Source organism: Stegostoma tigrinum, chromosome 17 (assembly GCF_030684315.1).
Source record: "Stegostoma tigrinum isolate sSteTig4 chromosome 17, sSteTig4.hap1, whole genome shotgun sequence".
NCBI lineage: Eukaryota > Metazoa > Chordata > Chondrichthyes > Orectolobiformes > Stegostomatidae > Stegostoma > Stegostoma tigrinum.
The window spans coordinates 31,406,114-31,419,522 of NC_081370.1; the positions used below are offsets into that span (position 1 = coordinate 31,406,114).

The 13,409-nt window shown below is 40.3% G+C and overlaps 1 protein-coding gene across 1 annotated transcript in view; it reads left to right on the forward strand.

The window, feature by feature from the left end:
• Window positions 1-13,409, forward strand: part of LOC125459436 (protein inscuteable homolog) — a 410,574-nt gene that overhangs the window by 243,142 nt on the left and 154,023 nt on the right. Inside the window, exon 6 of the mRNA XM_059651868.1 lies at window positions 12,928-13,041. Within this exon, the coding sequence (XP_059507851.1) occupies window positions 12,928-13,041 (114 nt within the window). The remainder of the gene's footprint in view (window positions 1-12,927; window positions 13,042-13,409) is intronic.

A 13,409-nucleotide genomic window follows, 5' to 3' on the forward strand; every position in this document is an offset into this window, starting at 1 on the left:
GATCTGTGGAGGGGGAAGGGAGCTAGGGAATAACTAGGGGAAGGAGGGATGGGGCTGAGGGAATGTAGTTGGGATGGTGATATGTGGATGCAGGTAGGGAGAACTGCAGATTGGTCAGTGGGAAGGGTGGGACAGATAGGTAGTGAGGAAGATGGACAGGTTGCATCAGGTCAAGAAGGTGAGAAGGAGGAGGGGTAGGGTTGGGGGAGGAGAGATGTGGTGATGAGTGGATGCAGGTAGGGGGTAGTAGGGATTGGTCAGTGGGAAGGATGGGGCATATAGGTGGGAAAGAAGAAATTGTTATTCCCCCCATCCATAAGACCATAAGACATAGGAGCAGAAATTAGGCCACTCGGCCCATTGAGTCTGCTCCACCATTCAATAATCGCTGATAAGTTCCTCAACCCCATTTTCCCTCTTTCTTCCCATAACCCTTGATCCCCTTGATAAACAAGAACCTATCTATCTCAGTCTTAGATGTACTCATGACCTGGCCTCCACAGCCTTCTGTGGCAGTGAATTCCATAGATTCACCACTGTCTGGCTGAAGAAGTTTCTCCTTATCTCCGGACTAAAAGGTCTTCCCTTTACTCTAAGGTTGTGCCCTCAGGTCCTAGTCTTGCACCTTCCCACTTTCCCAACATCCACTCTGTCCAGGCCATTTGGTATTCTGTAAGTTTCAATTAGATTCCCCTTCATCCTTCGAAACTCCAATGAGTACAGTCCCAGAGTCCTTGAACTTTCCTCCATATATTAAGCTTTTCATTCCTGGGACCATTCTCGTGAACCTGCTCTGAACCCGCTCCAGAGTCAGTACCTCCTTCCTGAGATATGGGGCCCAAAACTGCACATAATACTCCAAGTGTGGCCTGATCAGAGCCTTATAAAGCCTCAGTAGTACATACCTGTTTTTATATTTAAGTCCTCTCAAAATAAACACCAAAGTTGCATTGGCCTTCGTGACTACTGACTCAACCTGCAAGTTTACCTTGAGAGAATCCTGAACTAGAACTCCCAAGCCTCCTTGCACTTCAGACATATGAAATTTCTCCCCATTCAGAAAATAGTCCATGCTTTTATTCTTCTTACCAAATGCATGACATCACACTTTCCCACGTGTACTCCATCTGCCATGTCTTTGCCCACTCTCCTAACCTGTCCAAATCCTTCTGCAGCCTCCCCACTTCCTCAAGACCCTTTTATCGTCACTCTCTGCTTTCTGTCAGACAGCTAATCTTCTATCCATGCTAGCCCACCCTTCCCACTGACTAATCCCCACTACTCCCTACCTGCATCCACCTATCACCAACCCACCTACCTTTCATCATCTCTACCCCTCCTCCCTCTCTTTATTTCTCAGGGAAATGAAGTGGGACAAGTAGAGTATGCTTCCAAGGGAGAATATTTAGGCAATAGTCCTTACTGTAGCATGAGGTTTAAACTAACTTCAAACTAGGACAAGGAACAATCAAGTGCAAAAGTATTTGACTGGAGCAGAACTAACTTTGGCAAGTTTAAATGACCAAGTTTAAATTCTCTCAAAAATAAGCTGGAAAGTAACAATGAAATAATAGAAGCTTCTGGAGGAGATGACTCAGTTAGAGAATAGATTCATTCCTATGAGGTAGTAAAGAAAGACATTAAAAATAGACCTCTGTGATGCCTACTGATAGAGGAGACAACATTTCACTCCAGATTGCTGGTGATTTTAACACTAGGGATGCTGTTCCTGGGGAAAAGTAGTGTGGGTGTTGCACCTGACTATTTTCATCAGGTCCAAGGTTGAACTCCATATTGTTGAGAGATAGAGCATGAGAGTAAGTAGATTATAATGTTAGTGCTAATCTGCCATAGGGGATTCTGCATGTTTGGAGAGCTGGAGAGAGAGACCTCTGCTGCCTTATTTCAGGAACGACAAGCCAATCATGCAGTGTTGAAGCCAGCAGTGAGTCTTTCAACACAATGAGTGTTGTGTTAAGATCTGAGAAGGTTAGTGCCTATGATTGCATTTGGCACCAATTGATAAGATGTCACATGGACTGAGGAGAGGAATAGCTTTGGTTTTTGATAGCAAGTTGCTATTGTGCAATAAAGTACAACTTGTTTAAGACAAGAGCCACTTCTCATCTGTCAATCAGGTAATATTTATCTCTACCACACAAGACTAAGATTTATTGTCAATCTAGGATTTATGTTTCTGTGACCTACATTATTACCATTAGCAGCATCTGACTGGGTCACACAATGAGTTGCATCCCTGCTGCCCTCATTAGTAGCAGGAAAGGGGATGGTGGTAGCAAATTCACTAGATGGATCTTAAACCATGATGAGCTGAGTTGATGATTCATCTTGTATCAATGAGAATCCTGAATTGTGAAGGGGCAAAGGTGGTCAGTAGGAAGGGCAAGGGATCCGGCTCTCAGTGGACCCTCCTGTCCTGAGGTATTCCTCAATCAGGTATGGTGACAGGTCCATTGACAACTGGATCAATCCCAGTGAGGGTGGGATGAGATTCTAAAATGGACTCTGGTTGGCCTCAATTTAAGGGCCTCAAATAATGGCAGGATGGGGTTGATGTATACCACCATCTCACTTCCTGCCTCCAAGCTGATTGTGGGCAAGAGAAGGGGATTCTGTCTGTTAACTCTCTTCCTTTGTCAATAGATGCTGCCTGTCCAGCCAACTATTTCAGTATTTTTGCTTTTACTTCAGATTACTAGCATCCAATTTTTATGTTTTTGCCATCTATTAGCCTTTTGGTTGAGATGAAAATAAAAGTGAAAATAACAAAACCTCAGTTACCAATAACTATGAATAGCAGAAGGCATTTAAGAAGTTAAAAACAAATGATGCCTTTTCTTCAGTTAACTGAAAGTTTTCTTCCTTTCGTTTGCAGGTCTACTTTCAACCGTAGGAATTATTGAACTTTTGACACCTGCAGCAACTTAATCTCTTCAGAAATAAGAATTCATTTACCTCTCAGAAAGCTAATATATTGTAGACATAACTTGAAGTCTGTCTTATTATGTGTATTCCCGAGTGTTGGGATGTGAATCACAAGCTTCAGTGAATAGTGAATTATTTAAAAATTATTTAGTTTGTGGTAGTGTTTAGCTGTATTGGAGTTGTCAAGAATTATAATCCCCTTTCATAGTTGTTCTTAGCTTTACATCCAGTTGATTTTTCCTCCTTGTTTCAATGTACCCATTGCAATAATTACTACATCCTTTCTTTAGTGCTTAGGCAAAAAACATGCTTAGCTTTACAAGCCACTTTATGATTTCTTGGTTTTGAATGGTTAAAGGTGGTATCAAGTGATAAAAAAGCCTCAGAGCAAGAGATTTACAAAATGTAGAGTGATAAACAACATTCAACGAAGATTAGTTAGATAGCTCTAAGAGTTGCTTGTAATGTTTTCTCTTGGAGTAGCTTCCCCATTAGAACATAAATTTGTTTTCTGGCTTTTATTTCTTGCATTTATTGAACTATATGTTGGGACTTCGGGAGAGGAAGAATTGTCAAACAGTTGTTCCCAGCTATTATATGTACTTAGAGACAAACCGTCACAGATTCAGTTCAACACTGTATTCATTGCAGACTAGTCTGATTTTGTGTTATGGAGTAGGAGAAGGCATGGGATTTGATGCTCAGTGTCAGGAACAGGCTAAAACATTCAGCAGCAGGACAGACCTGTCTGCTCTGTAGAGAATGAGAGATAATGGGAACTGCAGATGCTGGAGATTCCAAGATGATAAAATGTGAGGCTGGATGAACACAGCAGGCCAAGCAGCATCTCAGGAGCACAAAAGCTGACGTTTCGGGCCTAGACCCTTCATCAGAGAGGGGGATGGGGGGAGGGAACTGGAATAAATAGGGAGAGAGGGGGAGGCGGACCGAAGATGGAGAGTAAAGAAGATAGGTGGAGAGGGTGTAGGTGGGGAGGTAGGGAGGGGATAGGTCAGTCCAGGGAAGACGGACAGGTCAAGGAGGTGGGATGAGGTTAGTAGGTAGCTGGGGGTGCGGCTGGGGGTGGGAGGAAGGGATGGGTGAGAGGAAGAACCGGTTAGGGAGGCAGAGACAGGTTGGACTGGTTTTGGGATGCAGTGGGTGGGGGGGAAGAGCTGGGCTGGTTGTGTGGTGCAGTGGGGGGAGGGGATGAACTGGGCTGGTTTAGGGATGCAGTGGGGGAAGGGGAGATTTTGAAACTGGTGAAGTCCACATTGATACCATATGGCTGCAGGGTTCCCAGGCGGAATATGAGTTGCTGTTCCTGCAACCTTCGGGTGGCATCATTGTGGCAGTGCAGGAGGCCCATGATGGACATGTCATCAAGAGAATGGGAGGGGGAGTGGAAATGGTTTGCGACTGGGAGGTGCAGTTGTTTGTTGCGAACTGAGCGGAGGTGTTCTGCAAAGCGGTCCCCAAGCCTCCGCTTGGTTTTTCTGCAAAGCGGTCCCCAAGCCTCCGCTTGGTTTTTCTGCAAAGCGGTCCCCAAGCCTCCGCTTGGTTTTTCTGCAAAGCGGTCCCCAAGCCTCCGCTTGGTTTAAAACCAAGCGGAGGCTTGGGGACCGCTTTGCAGAACACCTCCGCTCAGTTCGCAACAAACAACTGCACCTCCCAGTCGCAAACCATTTCCACTCCCCCTCCCATTCTCTTGATGACATGTCCATCATGGGCCTCCTGCACTGCCACAATGATGCCACCCGAAGGTTGCAGGAACAGCAACTCATATTCCGCCTGGGAACCCTGCAGCCATATGGTATCAATGTGGACTTCACCAGTTTCAAAATCTCCCCTTCCCCCACTGCATCCCTAAACCAGCCCAGTTCATCCCCTCCCCCCACTGCACCACACAACCAGCCCAGCTCTTCCCCCCCACCCACTGCATCCCAAAACCAGTCCAACCTGTCTCTGCCTCCCTAACCGGTTCTTCCTCTCACCCATCCCTTCCTCCCACCCCCAGCCGCACCCCCAGCTACCTACTAACCTCATCCCACCTCCTTGACCTGTCCGTCTTCCCTGGACTGACCTATCCCCTCCCTACCTCCCCACCTACACCCTCTCCACCTATCTTCTTTACTCTCCATCTTCGGTCCGCCTCCCCCTCTCTCCCTATTTATTCCAGTTCCCTCCCCCCATCCCCCTCTCTGATGAAGGGTCTAGGCCCGAAACGTCAGCTTTTGTGCTCCTGAGATGCTGCTTGGCCTGCTGTGTTCATCCAGCCTCACATTTTATCATGCTCTGTAGAGAATGACAAGTTTGGACTCTGTCATATTACATTTGTCTATTCATGTATACATAAGGCTCTATGTATTCCTTTCTAAATTTGGTTGTCCTTAGTTGTCTTGGAGAGTGCATGATTTGTATTTTCCATTTTTTGTCTCAAATTTCTAGCATTACAATATTTGTACCCATACTCCATTATGAGCTCATAAGCTGCTGGATGAGAGATCATGTGAATTAGAAGTAAAAGTAAGCGTTTTTATGCTGCTTGAGCCTGATGCACCATATAATAAAACCATGGTTCATGTTCTGATCTGATTTTGGAATTGCACATACCTGCCTAACACCAATCGCCTTTGATCCGCTTTCCTAGCAAGAATACATCGAGAGACACCATTAAAAAAATTAATAACCCTGTTACATTGCCTTATGAGGCAGAGTACCAAAGTTGTCAGAGAGAATAAAAATCTTTCCTTGTCTCTATCCTAAAAAGAAAAACCCTAATTTTGAAAGATTCTACCCAGTCTGAACGACATACAAGAAACATTCTTTCCACATCGACTTTGTCAATGTCTTATACACTTGAATCAGATTACCCCTATTCTTCAAAACATAAACATTGCAAAAAGCAGACAAACCGTTGAAGCTTTGTGTCTTGGACTCGTCAGATCCAAGACACAAGAACCAGACTTGGAAAAAGAACACCATTTTAATCAGGATGTGAACAGCATGCTGATTGATTGAGTCATCAATAGCTTGGAGCTGCAGCAAAAGTTGTTAAGTGCCAATCTTAATTTACAGAACAGACAGGTAAATTCTGATTGGTCAGAGTGTTTCCACGGGAACACAGCAGCAATTGAATGTCTCCACGACCGTTTTTCCTGAAAAAATATCATTTTAAAACTTGTACTAAATGCTGCATATATAAATATTGGGACCCAGCTTTATGCAGGCATAAGATATTTGTACTTTTTCATAAAGTTAACTGTTTTTGTTGTATCTGCATGTTAATGATAGCCCAGCTCTGTCTCTCTGTCTTCTCATTCTGCATATAATGGTGTTTTTCGCATCCTAGTTCTGCAAGCATGCAAGCTTCAACTTTTTGTCTCTTTGGCATGTAGTCCCTCCAATTTAAGGGGAGATAATGAATATAAAAAGATGCCCTGTATAACTCAAGCATAACATCCTTTCTTATGCATCTCATAATAAAGGATAACATTTTATGTGGTTCTGACACAGAGACTAGAACAGCTTTTACAGCTTTTTTGCCTAAGTGAAAACTTCATATTTTTCCAGATTATATTCCAATTTCCAGAAATAAATCTGCCTGCAAATTTGTTACATCTTCGCAATAAACTTTCTTACCTATCTACGTACCAGCTACAGGTTTAGCCACCTCACCTATTTCTCCCTCAACTAAGTTATTGATGTTAAATGTAGAACGTTGGGGCCTTACGCAGATCCCTGCTCGACACCTCACATCACATAATTGTCTGTCCAAGCTAACTTGATCAAGATGTTATCGTGATCTTATACTTTCTGCAATAAACTTTGATGCCTTCTGGAAGTCCAAGTACAGTATGTCTACAGGTTCTCTTTATCCATAACACATGTTACTCCTTGAAATAAATTTAATGGTTGGGTTAAACATAATTTCCCTTTCACAAGTCCATGCAGACACTTACTGATTACCTTAGGTGTTGAGTTGGATGAACACAGCAGCATCAGAGGAACTGAGAAACTGACATTTCTGGGCTGGACCCTTCTTCATTTTCTGAAGAAGGGTCTGGACACGATATGTCAACTTTCCTGCTTCTCTGATGCTGCCTGGTCTGACGTGTTCATTCAGTTCCACACCTTATTATCTTAAACTTCAGCATCAGCAATTCCAACTACATCTTCCGGTTACCTTGACTTTTTCTAAGTGCTCACCTATAACCTCTTTAATGATCGTTTCTAACATCTTCTCAGTGACAGACATCAGGCTACAGTTTTCTCTTTTCTGCTTTCTGCTTCATTCCTTTCTTGATTAGAAGGGTTACATTTACTCTGTAACAATCTGATGGAATCGTTCCTCAACCTAGAGAAGTTTGGAAAATTAACCACAAAACATCTGTTATCTCATTAGCTACCACCTTTAGGAGCATGGGATGATCTGTCTCGACCTGGAAACCTGTCAGCCCATAGCTCCATCCATTTGCTTTAGTGCTATTTCTCCAGTGATTATAATTTCACTTGGTTCCTCCCTCTCATTCACCACCTTTTTGTATCCTTGACAGTGAAGAAAGAAGCAAAATACACGTTCATTCATCTGCCTTTTTTATTGTCTATTTTTAACTCCATTCTCGCTACAAAGAGGACCAACAACCACTTTTTTGTTGTAAATACCTAAAGAAACTCCTACTATCCACTTCTACTTTTTTATGTGGCTTCCTCTCATACTCTAATATTTTCCTTCCCGATTAATCTTTTAGCCATTGTCTGCTGTTCTTTATATTCTGGCCAATCATCTGATCTGTCACTCATCTGTGTGCAGCTATATGCCTTTTCCTTAAATTTGATTTTGATTCCTTAAGTTGACTTAAGTTTTCAACTTCCTATGGAAGGTTAAAATCGCCAATATTTTTCTAGCAGTTTGGAACATCTTTGGGGGTTATTCTGCAATTATATGCCTACAAAGAGAAGCCTCACATCTGCATTACCTATCAGAAAATCATAGCCATGCCTATCTTGGTAGACTATGTGCGTTATAAAAGGAAAGCTGTGAGCTAAGTGTTGAATTGATTGTTTTTTTGATTAGGGTGCAGGGAAAATAGTTTATTTTGCCCTTACAGGTATAGGTAAGAATCCATTAAACTATTTTTTTGTGGATCAGACTACAGAGCTTGTCAAAAGAAGCTGATTCCCTTCTGCTAGTTCAAATGAAATGTGTTATTCAATGACAGCAAGTGAATGGAAGGTGATGTGTGACTTGCAATGTTGCTGCCTTTTCAGATGCCCTCTGGAAATGATTTTGGCTTTCATTTCCTGTAGTGTTACCCACTTGAAGGTTTTAATGTATTAAAAGTAATTCCCTGCTGATTATGTGATGTGAGGTGTCGAGCAGGGATCTGTGTCGTACTTGGGGTGGTATTTAACCCAAGGAACCACATCACGATGTATCTTTGTTCCAGTTTAATCAGTGAAATTTAAAGTGAAATTTACGTTTTTTTGTTTGAGGTCACAGTTGCCTATTGATTGGTTAAGTAAGTGGGAAAAATTTGGCTGATGAAGTATAATGTGACTAAATATGAACTTGTTCATTTTGGCTGGAAAGTGGAAAAACAATGTATTATTTAAATAAAGAGATATTTCCAAACTCAGTCATACAGAGGCATCTGGGTGTCATGGTTGTATACAGAAAATCATTAGGAAGCAAATGAAATGTTGTCATTTTTTTCATGAAGGGAATGGAATGTAAGAGCAGGAAGACATATTGAGCTGTACATGGCATTGGTGAGATCATCTCTGAAACCGTGTATGCATTTTGAATGTTTTGTTTTAGAAGCAGTTCAGAGAAGGTTCATACAACCCATTCATGAGGTGAAGGGCTTATCTTACGAAGAAATGTTTGAACAGGTTCGTTATCTACCCATTGGAGCTTAGAGGAATGAAAGAAGATCTTATTTCAAACATGAAATTTTGAGGGAACGAGATAGGGTGGATTTTTATCTCCTTTTACGGAGATTAAAATTGGGAGACAGAGTTTATAAATAAGTGGGGTCCCTTTTAAAACTGAGGCATTTTTTTCTCTCAAAAGGCTGTTAGTGTGTGGAATTCTCTTCCCCAGAAGGTATTGGGGGCGGGGTCATTGAAGTTTTTCAAAAATGAGAGAGACAGATTTTTGATAGACAAGAAAGTTGAAGATAATGGAGCGCAAACAACAAAGTTGAGATATAGACATAATCACTTCAGCCATGATCACATTGAATGGTGGATTAGGCTGGAAGGGAGAAATAGCCTACACGCTGCTACTAAGTTATATGTTCATATGTTTAATCTGTGTTGGTTGGGATTTGAGTTAAAGGAAAAGCTTTTTAAAAAGTGGAATTTTATTGATAATTTGCCCATGTGGGAATCATTCAGTGAATGTGCAATGTGCTTAGAAATACATTTTACCTGTTATTTACTTCTTTATTCTACGTGAAAAATCTGCACGAAATATTAAACAAATGTTCTAACTATTTCTCATACAGGTTTTTGTTATATCTAATATATAATTGATACCTGAGCTGAGGCCAAAAGGTTTTAGTCAACTTGAAAGACCAAATTCAATAGATAAAGCCTTTTTGTTTCTGACATTTGAGTAATCAATTTATCAGGCATAATACAAATATATCAATGCCTTAACTTCAATGTGACATGCACATATTCTGCCACTTTGATTTACAGTCTTTTAGCAGCCAGTCAGAATGCATTAATTCTTCATATAATGCAGCTAGGTTGTTGTTAAAGGCAAGTGTTTCATAGGATAATCAGATAGATGGCTCAGCAACACATCCAAGTTTTCATGTGATTTTTTAGTGTAATGTAATTTTTGAGTTGTATAATAAATAAACATACTCATCTGTCTTCCTGTAAAACCTCACTACATCTTATCCTGAGATACATGCCCGTCTCAAAAGTGTAAACTGACAAATATCTCTCAAAGGGAGGTGTTGACTATTTTGCTAATCATAATTATGGTGCCACTATTAAATGTTAGGGCATGCTTGTGAAACTCCTTTGTTATCAATCCCTCTACATTGATTCTCCGATCCAAGATTTTGGAAACTTCTTCAATCTCATAACCTCTGGTAGTCTGTTCACTCTAATGGATTTGAGAACTGATAAGGAAATCTTCAACAACTTTCTTGTAGCCATCTATTGCTAAATTGGTCTGCACAACATAAAATTCTCAGCGGGAAGCTCTGAGCTGCATTTTCCACCTGTGTAGGGCTAGACTCCCATCTTCAGGAACTGCTGGCGAAAAATATGCCAGTAGCTCTGCAGATCCCACATCATCAATGGGAGCAGTGGCCATATTTGGGATTGCAGCCAGTCTCCCAGAAGGATTGTCTCTGGAGCCAGACACTTTGTAATTAAAACAATTGCACAGTCTTTGTGACTGGAAGATGTTGCATTCTCTTAAATTAAACGTATGAGTTTGTTTTTCATCGCTGGGGAAATTTTAATGGTCAGTTTTAAAATTGTTCTGATATGCATATCAGAGTGAAAAAAAATTGAATTTTAAAACCATTTGACATGCTTGCTGTGTTAGAAAGAACTGAGACAATACTGTGCAAGTTGAAGCAACATCCCCTTTATGGTAATTTAATTGCACTCTAGTCGTCTAAGAATCAAAGAACTTTTCTTGTAAGAAGATGAATGGGTTGGGCTATTTTGGTTTTAGAAGAATGAGAGCAAACTTATTGAAGCGCATCAAATTCTTTGGAGTTTTGACAGGATAAGAGATGAGGTTATTCCCATTTGTGGGAGAGTCTAGAACCAGAGAGCTTAAGCTCACAATAAGAGGTCACCCATTTAAGATGGGTGAAGAGGAATTTCTTCTTTCAGGGAATAGTGAATTGGTGGTATTCTTTACCACAGAGGGCTGTCAAGGCAAGGTCATTTAAGCATATTCTTTGCTAAGATAGACATGTTTAATCTGTAAGCGAATCAAAAGTTCTGGGGATAAGGCAGGAAAGTATTGAGTATTAATAAAGCAGTCATGATCTCATTGAATGCCATGGCAGATTTGAGGGTTGTATGCTCTACATTTGCTCCTACATGATATGGTCTAGAAAGCAAGGGTTTCAATTCTGACTCTGAGACAACTTCACTACAAATCTTCCTCTAACCCAAAAGAAACCATTAACATTTTTACTGTTTACTATCAGTCAAATAGTTATGCATTCAAGATGCTGCTGTCCCTTTTGTTCAACCTGTTTAACTTTGTTCACAAGTCTGTTGTGTGGCACTAGATCAGACATCTGTTAGAAGTCTAAGTATACCACACCAACAACATTATGCTTGTCAACCATTTCATTGAATAAATCCATTCTGGCTCTCCTTAATTTGTCCATGTGATTATTCAGTCTATCCTGAATTGTGGTTTCTGGGATTGTCCCCACCACTAAAGTTGTACTGACTGGCTTGCAGATGTTTAATTTTGCACCCAGTCTTCAAGAAGGCATGCTATTTGCAATTCTTAAGTTCTCTGGCACCACTTTGAAGTTAAAGAAGACTGAAAAATCATGAGCAGTGCCTCCACAATTTCAATTCTCCTCTTCCTTAGGTTTCCTTGGGTACATCTTATCTGTTCCAATGCTTTGCCAACTTTATTACCAGACAGTCTTAAGTACAGATAACCCATCTAAAACCACTTCCACTTTAATGTAGAACCCATCTAGTGACTAAAATTCCTTCTTTGTCCCCATATACAGTTGCTTCTTTTGTCACCAGTATGCAACTGCTTCCTTTGTCACCATATGCAGCTGTTTCCCTTGTAAAGACTCATGCAAACTATTCATTTAATGACTCCCTCATGACCCCTGTTTCCATTTGTAAGTCCCCTTTTTGCTCCTTAATCAGTGCCTTCTCCTTTTACAACTTTTTACTATTTAGGTGCTGATAAAAGACTTTGGAATTCCCTTTTATGTTAGCTGCCAATTTCTTTTCATAGTCACTCTTTGGCTTTACTTACTTTTACATTGCTCCTTCTGAACCTTCTTCATTTAACCTGGTTCTGAACTTCTACCCAATCCTGTTAAAAATATACTTTTTTCTCCCCTATCTTATTTCTTTCCACCTTTTCATGCAGAGAGCTCTGTCATTTATTTGGCCTTTTTTTCATTTTTATGAAATATACCTTGTCTCTAATCCTGATTTAGAATGTTTTAATATTTTCTTGTTTTGACTCCACCTATTAATTTGCTATTCACTACTGTAACCTAACTGTCCCTGTTGGTGTTTTGTGCAACTTTGTATTCTTCTTTGATATTTTCTCAAAGTTCTCATGCTCTGCAGGTTTAGTTCAAACCCTCCCAGGCGTTGGAATAATGCAACGTATTAATTAACAAACTACAGCATTATGTTTATTCCCCTATTAAAGAGTCTTGACTTCCTTTTAGAGCAATTCTAATGATTACAATAAAAAATGATTTAAATTCAGTTCATTTCAGATTCTTCTCATGATTTCCTGATCATTATAAATACTTCTGTTACATATTTGTAAACCTTTTCGTCATGAATTTTGAGGTCAATTTATAGGTATTTGATTTTAGAAGTTGAAAGTCTGGTACTGTGTTCTCTCTCATGCACACTTACTCTCTGTCTACTGCTGTTAATGAGATTGCTCCAGAATTAAATAAAGCATTTGCTTGTTTCTTTTAATGAATTTGAATTTTGATCTCGTTTGTTACATTATTGTGTAACAATATTGCAAAAATATGAGCATGAAAGCAGTCAACTTGCAAAACATTTGTAATATTACTAAGTATTTGTTTCCTTGCAGGCAACAAACATCATTTTGCTGAACGTGGTCTTTTCTAGGTATTAGCACAGCAATTAAACAGAACCGATGTTGTCTACTTTTGGTATTTATACACAGCTTAAAGTTGCATATTGATATTTCATCATTAATTAGAGAGGTGATACTTATTTGCATATTCTCTTGTTTTGCAGGACCTAGTGAAGCAATTAGATTCGGCGACCAGTATATATAATATTGAGACTGCTGTCTTTAGCCTCAGTAGCCTGACACAAGAAGGTGCTCACTTGTGTCACATCATAGCCAAGGTAAGAAAGGATCTTCTGTAGTTGTTTTCATTGGATATGTGACAAAACTATTTGCTGAATTTTTGCAGCTCCGTGGGGGTGATTTTGAAGGCCAACAGAAAGTAATATAAGGGAAGGAATGCTGACTGAAGTTGTGGGTACATAAGTCCTCAGGTTGTGATAGACTTCATCCTAAGGTCTTAAAAGAGGAAGCTAATGAAGTAGTAATGCATTGGTGTTGACTTTCCAAATACATTACGTTCTAGAAAGGTTCCATTAGACTGGAAAAGAGCAAATGTAATCCCTCTAGCAAACAAAGGAGCAAGACAGAAAATTATGAGTCCATTAGCTTGATGTCTCTGATGGGAATCATTCATTAAGGAAGCTGT